At 36.0% G+C, this 20,950-nt stretch overlaps 1 protein-coding gene across 1 annotated transcript; it reads left to right on the forward strand.

The window, feature by feature from the left end:
• Window positions 1–3,693: 3,693 nt before the first annotated feature.
• On the forward strand, window positions 3,694–20,949 carry LOC106872402 (tudor domain-containing 6; the record flags this gene model as incomplete). Its single annotated transcript, XM_014919397.2, has 6 exons — window positions 3,694–3,805; window positions 5,401–5,669; window positions 8,218–11,871; window positions 12,518–13,589; window positions 16,522–16,611; window positions 20,073–20,949. Coding segments are annotated over exons 1-6 (6,024 nt in total), but the record flags the coding sequence as incomplete, so codon positions are not given.
• Window position 20,950: the final 1 nt, after the last annotated feature.

The raw sequence follows: 20,950 nt of genomic DNA on the forward strand, positions 1-20,950 counted from the left end.
TATATACATATACATATATATATATATATAAATATATACATATATATATACACATACAAATATATAAATATCTAAATACATATCTACATACACATATATTTTCATACATACGTATGCATACATATATATACATACATATGTATGTAATTACTATCTTTCATTAAATCATTTCATTACTCTTTGTTTGTCTCGCCCATTTCTTCCCTCTTCCACACTCTCATCCCATGACTCTGTCTCTCCCTTCATACTCTTGCTTCTTTCACTCTCCCTACTCTGCTTCACCTTCTACCCTACCCACTATTGGACAGCATACAGTGGTGAGGGCCCTTTTCGTCTTACAGGGTACCAAGGTAACCTTATTAGTGCTGGTGCCAAGATAAAGTGTTTAGTACACTCTGTAAAGTGATTGTTGACTGAAAGGCCTTTTTTAACCCAGTCACACTATGTTCATGCTATAACGAGAATAGTTTAAATGCCATATCTCCTGGATTCCCACTAAAGTGGTAATGAACAATACACGAAGAAGATAAAATACTAAAAATAGACAACAGATCATGTTGCAGCTTTGTTTCTAGTGTGTTTATGACTCATTGATAATGGTGTCCCCCATATCTGTTGTTTACTCTTGTTTTTAGTCGAGAAAAAAAAAAACAGCTGATTTTACAATAAAATGAGCATGTGATGAGCCCAGCACTTAGTCTTGTAAACAAGCAAGGCTTAGACTCCTTGCTGTTGAGGAAATTATTGATGACACTTATTCTTCAGACAAAGAGTTTACACTTATGCCAGCAAAGAGAATGATGAGGAAATTAGTGATTCAGGGGAACAAATATAGTAGTTGAGACAGGCCTATTATTGTTATTTTCCTGAATTTTTTTTGTGATTCCGTCCTTTTTTACCTTAATAAATATGGTAGTTGAGAGAAGGGCTTGTTATTGTTTTTCTCCTGAATGTTTTTCGTGATTCTGTCCATCAGTTTTCCTGCAATTGTTACTCGTGAGCTGTATATGCAACTATTTATTTTTGGGCTCAGGAGTCCAGTTGGAGGGTAGAATTATACACAGGGTCTCAAGTTTGAGATGGTTAATCCTGTCTTGTTGAAGACATGACAACTAATCCAGTGTTAGCACCATGGTAAAATACAGTTTTTTTTTCAAAGAAAAATCTTATCCCCAAAAATTGATTATAATTTTGAAGGTGATGCAATATCTAAAGGATTCTTTTGTCTTGCTAAGGACATGACAACCTCACTGCTTGAAATGCACTCCGTACACTCTGTAAAGTGGTTGTAGTTAGGAAGTGTATAAGGCAGAAGGAACCATGTTGAACTTGGAGTAAATTAAGTAATACTGAAGTTGACCTTTAATATAACTAACATAAATTCTAATTTAGTTGAAATATAAAAGTGAAGTAAAAAATTGGTTTTGCTTTGTTCAAAATACACACAGTGCCCTATATATTTTCAGATTTTAATTTATTTTTAATGCATTACATTTTAAGCTACTCATGCATAGAGTAGGCATTGTTTCATTTTGTTTCACTGTACTGATTGTTTTGAAACAAACACAATCTTTGCAATTGTTATTTTAAAAACATTGAACTGTTGGAGAAGTAGATCATGATACTTGAACTGAAGAAAGCAAACTTTTGTTTTGGGTTTCTTATAGTGCAGGTGTCCTTGTGTTTGCTTTCCAACCACATGGTTCTGAATTCAGAAGTTTAGAGATGTAACACAGTATGTGGAGCTTTAGACAAGTGCATTCTGCTATAGTCCTGGGCCAACCAGAGCTTTGTGAACAGGTCTAGCAGGCAGAAACTGAAAGAGACCCATTGCTTATATGGTAAGAAACTTGCTTCCAAACCACATAGTTCCAGGTTCAGTCTCATTGCATGGTAACTTAGGCAAGTGTCTTCTACTATATCCTTGGGCTGACCAAAGCCTTATGAGTGGATTTGGTAGACAGAAACTGAAATAAGCCCATCTGAAAGTGAAATAAGGCCCGAGCTGGCAGAAACGTAAGCACGCCGGGTGAAATGCTTAGCGGTATTTCGTCTGCTGTTACATTCTGAGTTCAAATTCAGCCGTGGTCAACTTTGCTTTCATCCTTTCAGGTTCAATAAATTAAGTACCAGTTACGCACAGGAGTCGATGTAATTGACTTAATCCCTTTGTCTGTCCTTGTTTGTCCCCTCTATGTTTAGCCCCTTGTGGGCAATAAAGAAATAAGAAACTAAAATAAGCCCATCATATATGTATGTATGTATGTATGTGGGTGTGTGTCTTTGTGTTTGTCCCCCACCACCTCTTGGCAACTAGTGTTGGTGTGTTTATATTCCCCGTAACTTAGCTGTTCTGCAAAAGAGACCTTAAGTCCTGGGGTTAATTTGTTTGACTAAAACCCTTCAAGGCAGTGCCCCAACATGGCCACAGTCAAATGATTGAAGCAAGTAAAAGTTAAAAAAGTATATCTATTTAATGTACATATATGTATGTGTTTGTGCGTGCATGTCTTAATGTTTCCTTGCTTTGATATCACATGGTAGTTGTAAACAAATGTCATCATGCATGTAGTGTTTTCCTTCCCAAATATTCTGTGAAAACATGTCTGCTCATGGGGAAATATTACCTTACTAGAAAACAGGTGAGGGTTGGTGACAAGAAGGGCACCCAGCTGTAGAAAACCAATTTCACCAAATTCTGTCTGACTCAAGTAAGCCTGGGAAGGTGGATGTTATAACAATGATGGTAGTTGAGAAGCTGAAAAGATGCAACAACTTCTGGTATATTTTCCTCTTAACATCCCCTGAATAATATTCTGGTAAGAGATGGGCTTCTGTCTTCTCTATTGAGCATAATTCTACTTTACGTATGGCATGTACACCCTTTGTAACTTTTTTATTTTTTGGAATTTTCAGAAAATTTTTGCAAATTTGTATTTGACACATGGAAATTCACAAGACTATGAAAAAATTAACAAAATCCTTTTTTTTAAATCAGTTTGAAATACTCGCAGTCCAAATTTTTGGCTTAAAACCCAACAGTAGACCATTAAATATGTTTATTGGGAGAAAGATACTGAAAAACATCAGTACATCAAACTGACAAACAATCAATGAGGGTATGACGTGCTAAAAGTAACAGCTAAATAGCCTTTAAATCACGCAGCAAAATTTTTTTTGCTTTCAGTTTTTGCATAATTGTATGAATTCCTGTGTGTGGAATACAAATTTACAAAATTTTCTGAAAATTCAAAAAAATAAATGTTCTGAGGGGTTGGTTATATGCCGTGCATAAAGCAGAATTCTGCCCTCTGTTGCTTATCTTTTCTATAGACCAGTGATTTTCAGTTGGGGTCCATATGACCCATTGAAGGTCTATGCAAGCAAAATAATAAATTGGATCTGCAAGCATTATTTTAAGGGTCCATGAAGAAATTTTGCTAGAAACAGCTAGGTTTCTTTCACTAATAGGATTTACATAGTTCAACCTATACAAGTGAATGTATGATAAGCAAAATAGAAATTTTGGAGAAAAAAAGTATCAATAAAACTAGTTTTTAAACACTGAATGGATATGGGGGTCCACCAGAATAAAATTGTAATCAAAGTGGTCCACAGATGAAAAAATAATTGAGAAATACTCCTATAGGCAATCAGTTGCAGCAATAACTTTTTACTGATATTGAACCATTATTAAATATATCTTTTACTTATATTTCAGGCATAACTACCTCAGCTTCAATATGATGCCAGTAATATCTCCGGGAGAAGGCTATTCAAAATCTCAAGTTTCTGTGAAAACTCGGTAACTCTCTACTATTATGATTTGTTCCTTTCTTTAAAAATGTTGATAGTATTTCCATGTAGCTATTGCATTTGGTTGAAAGTTTTTGAAGTGATTCTTCTGCATGTCCCTTCAAGGAAACAGCACTTATCAAAAAAAAAAAAAAAACTTGTTTGTGTATTTGTTTTGTAAGATTCATGATGTGAAATTGCGTGTTGAAGCAGATATTGTTACATTTGGGGATGTTTTTTTCTGGTTTGTTTTTTATTATTTGCCAATTAACTACATGCACTAAATACTTGGTCTTCACTTCAGCTATATTATTATTCAAGAAAATAATAAAGCTGAAGTGAAGACCACCAAGTATATAAGTGTGTGTGGCTAATTAGTAATATTTTGGACCAAAGTATATTGCATATATTTAGCATTTGTCAAGGATTTCAACAAATTTTGTTGAAGTATTATCTGGTATTAATCCTCATTTAATGTTCATGTTCCATAGTTTGACAAGATCTGAGAGGTCTGAAGACTGCATGCTCCAGTGTCAGCTTTGGAATGGTTTCTACAGTTGGGTACCCTTCTTGATACCACTTTGCAGCATATACTAGATGCTTTTTTTCATGGCACCAGCACCAGTGAGGTCACCATGCAGCTTGCAAGACCAATCTCCTTCAAATAAGTAGGACTACATTAGATAAAGAAGCAGCTTTAAATTAGGGTAAGAAGGATTCAAGTCTGAGAGAAAGGGCCCAAGCAGAACAGGTTTCTTGCAATAGAAGAGCTACATGGTTACTCACACTATAGAGTTGGGGTGGTTGGGGTGCAGCTGAAAAGAGATTAAAAGTGATGAGGTGTCACAGTGGATCCTCGAGATATAAGACAAGGTGAGCAGAAGTGAGTGTGGACAGGAGAACAGAGAATATTGGTGGGTTGAGGTTGGGAGGCTGTGTAGGAGAGTGAGAGGTGGAAAATGGGTGAGAAGGTGAATATTATGAGGAACAAGTCTTCTAAGATAAGTAGAAAAGGTAAGGAAGAGTCAGAAACTAATGCAGTTTTTATTTGCATTACTTTTGATTTACCTTTGTATATGACATTGTATGTTGAAAGATGTTGCCATTAAATAAAATCTGGGCATTATCTTTCTCATTTCTTTGTAGGTGAACAATAAATAGTAATCAGTGGTGCTTTATCCTATATATACATTTAGTAATACTTAGTGAAGTACCACAAATAACATTCCAGAAGAAACTCTAGTAAATATGTTTGCTGTAATGTAGAAAATAAATACAGAACATAAATTAAAAGACAGATTTTATTCTATAAAAAAGTACCAAATGGAATATATTTCCTACTTGCACTACTAGATAATAGTTGGTTCCAAAGGAGAAGCATTTACAAATGTATTGAATGCAGGTCTGTTTATACCCATGGTAGATTAAAAGAACTAATGTATGTGTAGTTAAGAAAGTCACTTTGCAACTGCATGGTTTCAAGTACAGTTCCACTGTGCAGCAACTTGGGCAAGTGTTTTCTACAATAGCTCTTGGGCTAATCATGTGTATACACTGAAATGTGCACACAAATATGTATATTATTTTTCAACATTATATTTTCAGATCTGGATCCTTCACATATGGATTTAAGAGCCCAGAGTTTCCAGTTGGTACCTCTCTCAATGTCATGATTACTCATGTTACCAGTCCACAATATTTCCACTGCCAAGGTACAAGATATGCACCAGCATTTGGCCAACTTGCAGACAAGATTCATATGCATTATTCCCAATTGCAACCTGAAGAGGAAATCTTGATGTTAGTATCACCAGGCCAACCGTGCATTGCTCAATATAGCATGGATAAATCGTGGTACAGAGCCAAAGTTAACCGTAAGTTACTTTCAGTAAATTTGCAATTTTATTTTCGTCACACTACCACTATTCCTCAATTATCATCATCATAGGCGGTGCCCCAGCATGGCCACAGCTCATGAGCTGAAACTAGATAAAATGAAAAAAATGAATAGGCACAGGTATGGCTGTGTGATAAGAAGCTTGTTTCCCAACCATATGGTTCCAGTTTCAGTCCCACTGCGTGACACCTTGGGCAAGTGTCTTTTACTATAGCCTCAGGTTGACCAAAGCCTTACAAGTGGATCTGGTTGAGTAAAAAATAGAAGGTAAATGATCATCATTGCCGTTAGTGATAACGGCTGTGAAATGTTAGTTCTCTTTTCGCAGCACACCTGTTTCGATTATCATTACAACTATCCCATAATCCTTATGATTGTCAGTGATAAAGGTTGTGAAATGTTAGTTGACTTTTCAAAGTACATCTAGTTTGTCCACATATATCAACACGAATGTCGAATTCTAGTGTTTAATGTTATTTGTAGATAGATATATATATATATATATATATACACGCACACACGCACAGGTGCATGGTGAAGGCGCATGACTCAGTGGTTAGAGCGTTGAGCTTACAATCGTGAGGTTGTGAGTTCGAATCCTGGACCGGGCTGCATGTTGTGTTCTTGAGCAAGACACTTTATTTCATGTTGCTCCAGTTCACTCAGCTGTAGAAATGAGTTGCGACGTCACAGGTATCAAGCTGTATCGGCCTTTGCCTTTCCCTTGGATAACACTCGTGGCATAGAGAGGCGAGGCTGGTATGCATGGGCGACTGCTGGTCTTCCATAAACAACTTTGCCCGGACTTGTGCCTTGGAGGGTAACTTTCTAAGTGCAATCTCATGGTCAGTCATGACCGAAGGGGGTCTCGGCATACACACACACACGTATGTATATATATGTATAAACTGGATTATCAGATGTTATGTATCACAGGTCACAGTGCACTTCTTTGCAATGTTGTACCATTTGAATGACACCATTCTGCTGATCAGGAGGGCAGGCTATATATATATATATATATATATATATATATATATATATATATATATATATATATATATATATATATATATATATACATACATACAGAGAGAGAGAGAGAGAGATATAATATTTGTATGTGTGGTTGCAGACATGGTTGTGTAGTTAAGAAGTTCACTTCTGAATCATTTGGTTTCAGGTTCAGTTTCACTGTGCATCACCTTGGGCAAGTGTCTTTCTATAGACTTAGACCAACCAAAACCGGGTGTGTAGATTTGGAGAACAAAAACTGAAAGAAACTCATTTTGTATATGTCTATTATGCTTGCATTTGTGCTTCTCTGAAAATTCACTTAGCTACAGGCAGGAACATTGCTGTCATTTCCCCCATCAACTGGTTATTTGCTGGCTTTTCACCTTCAATGATACATGAGAAAAGTTATTCTTTACTTGAAAAAGAAAAATCAAATAATAGTTAATGACAGAAAGGGTATCTAGCTGTAAAATAATGTCTCAATAATATACATACCTAACTCATTCTGGCATATAAAAACAATTGAGAAACAAAATAAGTTTGTATATATATATATATTTGTGTCTGTAAAACAGTGTGATGAATTATGTTCCTTTACAGTGAAGGAATCCTAGGTATTCGTTAAATAGAGGACTGAAGTAATAAGTATTGGGTTTGATCTAATTGACTAAAGCCCTCATTTTGTGCACCAACTTGTAGTGTGCCAACAGTCCAATCACTAATGTCAGTAAAATAAGAATCTAATTTGTCATTTCTTATAAACGTCGTAAACTTTCTGTAATGATAACATTGGTGATCTAATAACAATCTAATTAGTGTGAACTCTCTTCCTTTCTCTTTCTATCTCTTTCTCCTTCTCCCTTATAGGTTTTTATCATTTTTGGTCACATAATCCCAAAGCATATTTGTGTTTGACTCTTCACTTAACTCTCTTTTGGTTCAGTCACACCTTATGTGATTCTTAGAGAATTGTTCACTTTCTGTATTTCCTTGCTACCAAACTCTGCTTTTCTTGGGATAGTACTGACATATATTGGTGTGAACCCTTTAACTTTCAGATTACACTGTCAAAGGTAATGTTTATTCATTCACATTGTTTTGAATTAATCATGCATTATTTTGTAGCTTTGAGATTTTTATGTGATTGTATTTATTTAGAATGACATTGTAGGATAGGTATGAGAGGCCGAATGGGACTGGTTTAACCCTTTAGCATTCAAATCGGCCATATCTGGCCAAAATATTCTACCTGTTTTATGTTCAAACTGAAGAATAGTCACATCTTTGAAATCTCAAAGCTACAAGATAATACATGGTTAATTGAAAACAGTATGAATAGATAAGCATTACATTTGACAGTAATCTGAATGCTAAAGTGTCAAATACGAAAGGGTTAATGTTTATTAGGGTTTTGACATTTTGAAATACATTCTTTACTTCAAATTCTGTACTCAAGTTATTTCCTGATACTAATATTATCATTGCTTTTTTCTTTTGTTTTATTTCAGGAGAACTGACCAACAATATTATAGAAGTATTCTTCATAGATTATGGCAACATTGAACTTGTTCCCAAGCATCTTATTAAAGTGACAAAACCAGAATTTATGGAGATGCCTGCTCAAGGAATTCCATGTTGTCTGCATGGAGTCACAAATGTTCGGAGTTATTGGTCACCAGAACACATTGCTCAGTTTGAAGACTTGGTTCTTGAACAGTTTTTCACTGCCACTTTCAAGTCTGTCAGTTCAACTGGCATACATGCAGTGGAACTGAGTAAAGATGAAGATGTCTGTGTCAACCTCATATTTGGTCAGCTCACTAACAGTCTTTGTTTAGCTGGTAATGATGAAGATGATGATGACGATGATCAACTACAATGTGACCCGTCTCTTCGATCGGTCAGTGTTGGTCGTGATAGGTCCAATTTAAAGGTCACTGTTGCATCAGAATCGAGAAATTCAACAAGCAAAAGAATCTCACCAAAAGGACGGTCTCCTGTAAAGAATGGTCGAAGTCAAAGGAATTTGCTCCCTAATGTCAATGGTTCTACTCCTAGTGATTCATATGCAAATGTGGGTTACCAAAACTACAAATTAAATGTTGGTGACAGCTTAGATATCTGTATGATATTTTTGATAAGTCCACATGAATTTTGGTGTCAGCCTGTCTGTATGGGCAATGCTTTGAAAAGCTTGATGAAGGAACTGAATGAAAACCAGTGTGACAATGCATATGGCACCTTTAAGACTATGCCGCCATCTCAAACACCATGTCTAGCTAAATTTACTGATGATGGCATGTGGTATCGAGCTGAAATAGTAGATGTAAAACAAGACCAAGCAGCCGTTTTTTATGTTGATTATGGAAATGCTGAAATTTTACCATTTTCTCAACTGAGAATGTTGCCACATCGCTTTATTGATGTACCTACTATAGCTGTGAAATGTTCACTCAACTTACCTCCCGGAACTATTTGGTCTGAATCTCAGATAAATGCATTACAGGACTTAGCACTTGATCACCGAGTCACTGCAAAAGTATTGTCATGTTTACAGAAAACTTACGTCCTTGAATTGTTTGACCCACTGTCCAAAAAGAATCTAGTTTCCATTGTGGAAAATACAAATACTTTAAAACCCTTGACCATAGCGAATGGTACAAGTTTACCTGTTGTTATATCTTGGGTCAATAGTCCAGATGCTTTTTGGTTACAACTGGTCAGCAATGAACATCAGCTAGATGAACTAGTGCAAAATATGCAAGATTATTATGACAAATTAAAAGAAAGATATGAAGGCAATGTAGCTGTTGGAACTTTTGTAGTTGCCCAGTTCAGTGAAGACTCTGCATGGTATCGAGCAGTTGTTGAAGAGATATTTGTTTCTAGTGTACGTGTCCGGTTTGTGGACTTTGGTAATGATGAAGTTACACCTGTAACTAATCTGAAACCACTTGTTCCTGTATTCACCAGACATTGTTGTCAAGCTGTGCGTTGTCGCTTGATTGACATTAAACCAATCTCTTTTGGAGAATGGGGACAGGATGCAAAACTATTTTTGGAAAACATTGAAGAAAATGTCATGTGTACTTTCAAGAAACAGGTTCAAAGTATATTCCATGTAGAACTGAAACTCAATGGAGTTTCCATAGCTGAGAAATTCTTACAGTTAGGACTGGCTGCAATAGTAAATGTTAAGCCTCAACAACATCAGGAACCAAATGGACATCGCCAGTCAAAAAATATCATTCAAACTTACAAAGTTATACAACCACGTTTTGATAAACCAGCTGCTGTAGTAGTCTCTTACTACACTTCCATTTTTGATTTCTGGTGCCAGTTAGTTGGTTTTTCTGAGGAATTAGATATGCTGATGGATTCATTGGTAGCAGATGGCAACTCCTCAACTCTTCTCCATATTAAACCAGGTGATCTGGTTGTTGGCAACCCATGTATTGCCAAAAAGCTGGGAAATAAGACTTGGTACCGAGCACTAGTGCTTGACATACAACACCATAGTGTTGATGTTCTCTTTGTCGATTATGGAAATACTGAGAGAGTAACTTTTGAGAATATTCGTCAGATGACTTCCAAATATATGCAACTACCTCGGTTAGCTTCCCACTGTAAGTTGTCTGATGTATATTCTCACCTCTCTATTGTAAATGGTGTTTTTTCAGAACTTGTTCTCGAAAAATCAGTACAGGCCAAGTTCTTAAATTATGACCAGGCTACTGAAATTTATGAAGTGGATCTGATTGTGGACCATAATACATCTATTGTTGTCCACTTAGAACAGTTCATATCTAGCTCTGCTGCTCAGACATCAACTGCTCTTCACTTACCTGATACAATATCACGAAGTGATTCAAAGCTTTCCATTATTTCCAATGATGATAAACTACCAACTGGAGACATCAAAGAAGTCTCTGTTTCCTATGTATACACACCAGAATGTTTTTATGTCCAGTTTTTAGATGATGATGATGTGATAGAAAGCTTAGCTGACGAATTAAATGGTGAATATTCAAAGCAGTATTGGTTGGAGAAGTCTTTGACCTTAGTTGAAGTGGGAATGTTTTGCTGTGCTAAATATTACCTTGATGATCAATGGTATCGTGCAGTTATAGTTGATTACACTACTGATGATGCTGCTGTTCGTTTTGTTGATTATGGTAATCAGGAAAGAGTTTCCCTCCAAGGCATCAAACCACTCGCTGAAAAGTTTCAGTCTATTCCATTTTTGGCTTATAAATTTTCTCTGGCTAATGTAATGCCCATTGAAGAGGAATGGTCAAGAAATGCCTGTGATATATTTGAAGACTTAGTTTTCAACAAAACACTAACCATCCAAAATATTGGCCAAGGAATGTGTGTTTTGATTGATGATGGTAACAACATTGCTTCTCTCTTTATCAAATCAGGATGTGCTAAGAATCTTATCACTGAATCAGCTGTGCTGACTCAACCGTCCAGTGCTGTGGAGCCACCAAAATCCTACTTGGATGTCATATTTGAAGATGAAAATGTTTTTGAAGCTAAAGATTCAATGCCAGATGTGTTGTTTGTTTCAAAACTTTTTGCTAACACTGCTGTGCCTTCTGAAAAAGTTCAGTGCCGCGTGACACATATCACAGACAGTAAAAAGCCTGGAATTTTCTATATCAGGCTTGCAACCATGGAAGAACAGTACTCAGAACTGTCCAAAAAACTCTATTGTCAACCAGTCAATTACTGTGGCCCATCACTTAAAATAAATACCCTCTGTAGTGTGTTTAACCCCAATTCCTCTAATTTATGCCGTGGTGTTATTATTAGTGCAAAACCTAACCTCTTACTTGACATAAAATGTATTGATACTGGAGAGTATTTGAAAGATGTTCCTGCATCTTCTATACTTAATATTACTGCTGATACCAACTTGACTACACTTCCTCCCCTTGCTCTGCCATGCACCTTAAAAAGTTGCCAAATGTGGAATGACCGCCTGCAAAGCAGGTTCCATCTCTCTACAAATGCAAAATCCCTGTTTGTAAGCTTTGAATCTAAATCTAAGCCATATCTTGTTGAACTCTACTCTCTAAATGGACAGTTACTTGCTGAAATTATTTCTAATCAGGCCTCAATGCAAAATATTATCCAGAACCCTAATACAGATAAACGTAAGTGTTCAATTTCATTTCTAAAACTTTTTGCCTTCAGTATTGTCTTCTGACAGTACAGTTTTATTAATCAGAAATTGTTTAACACCAACATCTCTCCAAATTTCTTTCTTTCCAGCTGCTTCTTCACATAGCATGTTTAAAGTTGTTCCTGTAGATCTACTATGTACATTTTGTATGTCATATTCTAGTACATATTTTGCTTTTAGGTTTTTGCTATTTGAGTGGCCCAGTAACCTATATCAATCTTATTTTTACTCTGCTAATGCCCACAACTTACATATTGTAGCTAGAGGTTAATGAAGCAATGCCATAAGGGTTAACTTTCCAAACAAAAAAAAAAATCACAAAGAATGAATGATAGTAGCAACATTTACTTCTTCTGTAAGGTAACTTTTTTCCTTTTACAGTATTATTTAATGTAATGTCTCATAGAAACAACAAACTTTTTTTTTACCTATTTCATTGATATACTTTAACTAAACATTATTAATGTGGCACATTGAAAACTGATTGACAACCTGTATTATAGTTTGTCACTTAGTTCTGAATTACCATCTATCTGGTTATCACATGACTCTTATTTCAGATTCAGAGTTACCATTTGCTAGCAGCCTCATTGCAAATCAAATTTTTTCTTTTACAGATATTCTTCAGCCATTGGATCTTCTTCAGTTTGAATGCCTTGGTGTATATGTAACCCACCTAGTTACACCTGAGAACTTTTGGTGTCAGCCTGAAGAGAGTGTTGTTTCTCTGAAACAGCTTGAGAAAGAAATGAACCTGTATTGTAGCAATTGTGATAAAGGGAATAAGGCTGTGGATCTCCAGCTGTCCTCTCTCTGTGTTGTCAGGTCTGCTAAAGATGGTAAATTTTACCGAGGCAAAGTACAATCTTTGAAAAAGTTTAGCTGTGATATTCTACTTGTTGATTTTGGTAATACAGAAACTGTTGAACGCAAAAGCATTTGGCCATTGCATAAAGACTTTACAAAACTTCCAATGCAAGCATTTGAATGTCATTTGGCTTATGTGGAAGGCAAAAATAATTCATGGTCCCAGAACTCTTTCAGTATCTTTCAGAATTTATGCCTAAATCAGTTGATGACAGCTGAAATTTGCAGCATTTTGCAGCACCCTGGTGGTACAGGATATGTGATAAACTTAACACTGAAAGGTAAGAATGTTGCTGAACTTCTTGTAGAACGAGAAATAGCTGAAGTCTATGACAAAGTTGAACTTTCAAACGATGTTATTGTTGACCGTTCTGTTATGGATGTAATTGCATGGCTGCAGAAACAACAGTACTGGTGGAACCTGGTCTGTGGAGAATTGCTGAATATTCAAATCTGCAGTGTTGTATCTCAAAAGGAATTCTGGATAAAAATGTTTCCAAAAGTGCCTATTGTTGATAAGCTAAAGGATCTAATGGAAGAAATTTACCGAAGTTTAGCTCCTACTGAAGCTGCTGTAAGTGAATACCAAATCGGTGTTTTATATGCTGTTGTTGCTCCTGATGAGAATGTTTATCGGGCCATCCTAAAAGCTGTTACCAATGAAGATTTAACAGTTTTTGATATTGACTGTGGTCTTACAAAAGTAGTACCCAGGGACTGTCTCAAAGAATTGTTTCATTTTCTTACTGACTTACCACCTTTAGCCATCCATTGTGAAATAGCCGAAGACCCAACTTCTGAATCTTTTGTGTCAGATTTATGGTAAGTGTCTTTAAACTACATTATATGCCTGTGATACTAAATACCAGTTGAATCTTAGTTGATGTTAATGTTTACAATGGGAACAGGGTCATGTGTTTTGATCAGAGAGTTGACTTGGAACATAAAAATTTAACAAAAAGAATGTGTATCATGAGAGACCCCCTGTTAAAACAAAATTTTCCCTCATTTATGTATTTCTGCATCAGCTGTTATGAATGTAACAATGTGATTGGTAACAGGAAGGACATCGAGTCATAGTACTCCAAACCAAGAATGAAATGAATAAACAAAATGTGGTCCTCTGACTTATTTAGGAGAGGATTAACTTTGAATAAGAACTGATTCAGTCTTTGATGACCCATTTAACTTCTGCCAACATGGAAAGTGGATGTAAATTGATGCATCCATATATACTAATATATATTTTAATTCATCATCATCGTCGTTTAACATCCACTTTCCATGCTAGCATGGGTTGGACTTGTCATAGCATATCTCTTTACTTATACCAAGTATATTTTACAGAAATATGATAGGTGCAGGCTTGGTTATACGGTTGAGCACTTCCCTTCCAAGTGATTTTGAGTTCAGTTCTGCTGTGTGTTACCTTTGGCATGACTTCCTCAAAAGCATGTGGCCAAATAAGGCATTGTGAGTGGGGTTATTAGACTTGAACTGAAAGATCATCATGGTGTGTGTGTTTACATCTGTGATTGCTTGTATGAAAGTTATAAATGGCAGTGTCATTACAACCAATCACTTCATCCCTTGGAAGCCATGTGAAATAAAAGATCTCTTACTTGAAAAACAGGTAAGGATTATCATTCAGGGATAGCATTCAACTGTAAAACAATGTCTCGATAGCATATTCATCTAGCACATGCTAGCATGGAAAAATGGACATACAATGAACAACACACACATATACAAACACTTGGGTGTTACTCAATCCTTGTAGAGTTCATTTATTAAAAAACCTAATGATTTACAATAACACTACTCTTGAAGAAATGAATACAAATGAGAAACTAGCAATAACAAGTACATTGGAGCTTTCGTCTCTCTCTCTCTCTCTCTTTCTCTCTCTCTCTCTCTCTCTCTCTCTCTCTCTCTCTCTCTCTCTCTCTCTCTCTCTCTCTCTCTCTCTCTCTCTCCCTCTATCTCTCTCTCTTTCTCTCTCTCTCTCTCTCTTGTCCGATGCAAACAAACAAGTTTGTTTCCAAAGTGTTGAAATGTATTGTAGAACAAGTAGAAAGATAAGTTTTAATCAATGCATATATATATATATATATATATATTTATATATCTCATCATCATTTAACATTGCATGGGTTAGACGGTTTGCTTGGAACTGGTAAGCTGGAGGGTTGCATCAGGTCTGATTTGGCATGGTTTCTACAGCTGGATGCTCTTCCTAATGCCAAACACTCTGAGAATGTAGTGTAATGGGTGCTTTTTACATGACACCAGCCACGGCTAGGATTTCACAGGTGCCATTTACATGGCACTGGCAACAGCTATGTGTGTGTTGTATATGTATGTATGTATGTATGTATGTATGTATGTATGTATGTATGTACATGTGTATATGTGTGTATGTGTATATATATATATATATATATATATATATATACACATACATGCAGAGAGAGAGAGGTGTGACCACATCTGAAAAATTTTGAATCTTCTCCTACAAATATGAATTAATTTCCTAAGTACCATTAGATAGGGGCTACTTGTTATAGGGCTGAATTCCTGACCCAATTTCAGTCTCTGGGTTTTTTAAAATTTTGCATCATTCTTCCTTTACAACAAATGTAATTTATTTTTCCCTCTCATATGAATCTGAGGGCTTCTCTTGAATTAAAAAAATAAAACTGGATGTCAACTACCCTTGTTTAGTGTATGACATTTAAACCAGCCTGTCAAGCCCAGATATCCTGCCTGTTTTATGTTCAAACTGGTTAGATCCAGCTTCCCACATCCACCCTACAATGTCATTCTAAAAATAATCAATCACATCTTTGAATTCTTGAAGCTATGAGACAATGCATGATTAATTCAAAATAATGTGAATAAGTAAACATTGCATTTGACAGTAATTGGAATGTTAAAGGGTAAGTAGATGTTTAGTAGTTGAGTGTGTATAAAGTATTGGTATTGAATTATTGGTTGATGGATCATATGGCTATTATACAAATGTGTTCACATTTAAATTAAAATGGATGAATGCTGTCGCGAGATTTACATTTATGAATTTGTTTTGCAAGATTCTTGATGTGAAATCATCTGTTGAAATAAATATTTCAGGTTAACCTTTCTTTTTTTACTTTTGTTACACATCTGTGACCTCTTCAGTGACCTTTTCCATCCACGTGTATCCTCCTGCTCCACTTAGAAAATGGACTAGGTGGAGCAAGAAAATACATGTGGATGGAAAGGCTTGCTGAAGAGGTCGCAGATGTGTGACAAAGATTTCCAGACGATGGACATAAGATGAAGTAAGAACGAATATACAGTGTATGTGTTTATCTGGCACAAAAAAAAAAAATTACCATCCCGATGCCACTATCCAGAGGGGCTGTGTGTATTTGGAGTTTTCTTTGTAACTATGTAATCTCACTGCATGGCACCTTGAGCAAGTACTTTCTAGTGTAGCCTCTTGTGAGTGAAATTGGAAGATGTCTCCTTAGACTGTCATCATGTCTCTATATACCTGTCACCTATTCTCAAACTTTGGCCTAAAACCCTATGAAAAATTCTCTATTGAATATGGTAATTTGACAAGGGAGTATGCGTGTACGTACACACACACATGCATGACGCATGATCTGCTATGATTTCTATCTATCAAATTCATCTTACTTGTAAGGTATTGGTCTCACTTTTATTGCTATTTTTCCAGGTTAGCATGATTAATTTCTCTTTTTAGGATTGGACAGATGAAAGTCAAAGAGTGTAAGGCAGACAACCTCTATGTGGTGTCCTTAATACCTGCAGAATTATCTTCTAGTCATCACAGGTGAGTACTTCAATATCTGTGTGTGTGTAGATGCTTATGTATGTCTGTTTGACCATATTTGTAAATATAAATTTGCATACTTGTGTGATATTCTCATTAAACACAATCTTGTATTTGAACATACTTCTTAACCCAAGGACACTCAATCAAAAAGATCATAGCTTAAGAATGCTTCTCCCTTAAAAATGTACAGAGAGTTCATTCTCTATATAGCACCTTCCAATGTTGAAATAGTTGAATAAACTATCATGGTTAAACTAATTTTCAACTTGTTTCCTGTAAAGAAATTCCAATTTTCATGATGTCTGATTTTGGCAAAATTTAAAATTTCTTAAAACCTCAATCCAATCATTTTTTCCATTTGATCAGTAGATCTATTTCAACAGGTTTCATGTGAGAAATTTTTTAATACCCTAAACCTTTTCACTTGATAATCCCACCACCATACATCTCTTGCTCTGCCCTTGCACTATGCCTGTCTCCCCCAACAAATACACATGCTGGCAACCACACATCATCTCTCTCTCTCTGTCTGTCTTTCTCTCTTTCTCTCTTTCTCTCTTTCTCTCTCTCTCTCTCTCTCACCCTTATCTACATTACTCTTTTGCTGCTCTTCAACCTGGTGTATCATTGGATGTTCTCCACTCCTTCTTCACCATCCGCTACTGTTCATACAAACAGTATTGTTTGTTTCCAGTTATCCATCTAACAATGTCTAGGCCATTTGTTATTCAATAGACTGGGTGAGGTGGTGTTTATAATTGCTTATCATTGCTTGGAAACTGGTTGAGGGTTGTTGGCATAAGGAAGAGTATCTGGTTATAGAAAACCCTGCCTCAGTATAATCTCACTTGATGTATTCAATTATCAAAAAGTAGATAATTAAACAGTGATTATGGTAAACCAATTTTTGCCATCAATAGCATGCTGAAGTGGCTTATTTATGACAACCCTGCTTTCTCCAGTTTATCAACTGAACACTCTTCAAACTATTGCTTCAATAGATAAGCCATTTTACCCATGTAAGCATAGTAAGTTAGATACAATACAAGTTTATGATAGCAGCCATTAATACAGCTCTTGAAGATTATCTAATATTGATTTGACTTAAATGGATCTCAAGTCATTGCCATGTTTTGCTTTTAATTCCTTCTTGATATCTGCACCGTAAAAGGAGTGGTGTCGGGTTCCAATTGCGCATTATCCTCTACATCAAACATAGACAAAAAACAGAAAATATCAAAGAATACCTCTGCTTTGACAGAAATCATCTACATTAATATGCTAATGTCAAATGTGTGATGCTGTCATGTAGTTAGTTGAAGGAGGTAGTGAAAACAGAGAGAAAGAAAAGTTTTAATGAGAGCAAAGAGAAAGAGATTATTATTTTTAAGTGGTTGGTTAGTTGAAGGGAGAGAGAACAATAGAATGTGTTTAGTGCAGTTGGATGTGGTATAATTGAAAGGAGAGGCAATGGAAGTATGCTTACTGAAGGCATCACAAAAGTTGAAGTGATATAAAGTAAAAAAATGATAGATAACAGCTAATAAAGTAGAAAACCTGAGAATATAGCTTTCATATATAACGGTAACACTAACTTACAATCTCACACAATGCCAAAACAAGGAGACACGAGGACATACATATATAGACACACACATATACAGACTTCTTTCAACTTCATCTACCACATCCACTCACAAGGTTTTGGTTGACCTAGGGCTAAAGAGTTATAGTAGAAGACACTTGCCAAAGGTACCAATAATGGAATGGTTAAGAAGTTCACATATAGCTTTCTTGAGATTGTACTTTCAGTATTACCTATATGGACTGTTACACTATCTCAAGAAAGATCAAATGCTCGAGAAAAACATACAATTCCATCTTAAAATTTTTAAATAACTGCGGAATCTCCATAGGTATTGCTTCTTTTGCATCAATCAAATATCAGTTTTCTCTATAGATGCCATAAACGTTATGGTTTCTCTTGTGTGTGTTAGCAGATTTGTCTGGTACTTCAGAACAATAATCATATGCAAGCGCACATTACTCAAACCCACTTCAGTCTAGATCTAGACTTTCACTCTTCACCACACTACTGAAAACTTAGTGTTATTGGTTTCAAATATTAGTACAAGGCCAACAATTTCTGGGGCGGGATGAGTCGATTACATCGACCCCAGTGCTCAATTGGCACTTATTGCATTAACCCTGAAAGGATGAAAGGTAAAGTTGATCTAAGCAGAATTTGAAACCAGAATGTAAAGACTGACGAAATGCTGCTAAGCATTTTGCTTTGCATGTTAATGATTCTGCCAGTTCGCTGCTTCAGTGTCATGTATGTTATTGTAACTTTATGTGTATCGAGTGGTTGGCGTTAGGAAGGGCATCCAGCTGTAGAAACTCTGCCAAATTAGATTGGAGCCTGGTGTTGCCATCCGGTTGCACCAGTCCTCAGTCAAATCGTCCAACCCATGCTAGCATGGAAAGCGGACGTTAAACGATGATGATGATGATGATTTTTACATTGACTGTGATTGCCTTTGAACTCATCTCTTTCATATTCTAGCAGATAAACATTAATTTTACTCTTTAAAACTTGATTGAATGGAGTTAATTGACATTATTTCTTGGAATGTGACACAGATATTCAAAGACAAAATTTTTGGCAATGTGTTAGTGTTGAATGTACAATACTGCACAGCTGTATATGCTGATACTAGTACTAACTATCAGAACATAAAGCAGGAGTTGAACTTGTAATATGTCTATCAAGTATACTAAAGTATGGATGATTATTATTGCTCTGGAGGCAAGCTGGTAGAATTGTTAGCATGTAGGACATAATTGCTTAGTGGCATTTTGTTCATGTTTACAGTCTGAGTTCAGATTCTTCTGAGGTTGGCTTTGCTTTTCATCCTTCAGGGTTGATAAAATAAATACCAGTTAAGCACTGGGTTGATACAAATGACTAGACTCTGCCCTCTAATTTTCAGGCTTTGTGTCTTTAGTAGAAAGGGTTTTTAGTGTTAGTTTTTAGAGTTAGTTTCTGTTATAGCCACCTGGCCCATTATATTGGTGTTCTTTATACTTATAACAATAAATTGTATTGAATTAAATTATCCTAAGTTTTTGTATCTGTCTTACATAGCCACCACTTTGTCAGTTATATTAGAGCTCATTAGGAGCATCATACATATAACATAAAATGGTTATTGAAACATTTACCAAAATATGACAAATTCCCTTAACTTCATTTTCACTGTCTTCTGTAAATATTTTGATGGGAGTGGATTTTCAGTAGATCATACATTCCAATTTTCTTGTTCTAAGTAACTGAAAGTTTGCCCTCAGTCTCTGTAGTAATTCAGGAAACTAGACTTGTGTGTGGTGACTTTTTCAGATTTTTTTCAATGTAATCATTTTAATAGTTCAGTATTTTCTGTTGTTTTACTTTGTAGGTATTTAGAACCAACCTATAATTCAGGCTTCACTATGGAAGTTAAAGTTTGTTTCACAACGAATCCTCAAGATTTCTGGTGCCAGTCATCTGATTCCTATGGTCTTGATAGCTTAATGAATCAGTTGCAGATTTACCAAAGTGATGATATCATCCCAACTGCAGAGATCTGTGTAGGATTACCATGCCTTGCCAAATACAGTGAAGATGGTGCTCTTTATCGAGCTGAGGTTGTCTCAGTCAATGTTGCCTCATCATCTGTGGAGGTGATTTTCTGTGATTATGGTAATATAGAGTCAGTAATGATCACTGAGTTGATACCAATTCCAGAATGCTTCATGATTCTCCCAAAACAGGCTTTGCACTGTAGTTTAGCTGACGTATCTCCAAAAGGTGAGAGTTACTGGGATGAAGATATGTGTACTGGTTTTGAAGAGATTGTTTCTGAAAAGGTGTTTACCATGTCAGTTCTGACTGAAAGGGCTAATAGTGTTTATATGATCAACTTAAAAGATGGTAATGACAAACGTCTTCAAGAAATTCTGATTGAGTGTGACATGGCCTCAGGCCTCACAGCACAAATGTTTAGTGAATGTGGAGAAAGTAATTCAGATCTTCAGTCAGCAAATCATCCTGTAGCAGATAACAAATCACAAGATATTGATTCTCCAGACGATGATGAATCACAAGATCTTCCTTCTCTTGATGCCGAGCCCTCAGAAACTGAAGCAGTTACAACTGTGTCCCCAGAAACTGAAGCAGTTACAACTGTGTCCCCAGAAACTGAAGCAGTTACAACTGTGTCCCCAGAAACTGAAGCAGTTACAACTGTGTCCCCAGAAACTGAAACAGTTACAACTGTGTCCCCAGAAACTGAAG

Source organism: Octopus bimaculoides, chromosome 8 (genome assembly GCF_001194135.2).
Source record: "Octopus bimaculoides isolate UCB-OBI-ISO-001 chromosome 8, ASM119413v2, whole genome shotgun sequence".
NCBI classification, from domain to species: domain Eukaryota; kingdom Metazoa; phylum Mollusca; class Cephalopoda; order Octopoda; family Octopodidae; genus Octopus; species Octopus bimaculoides.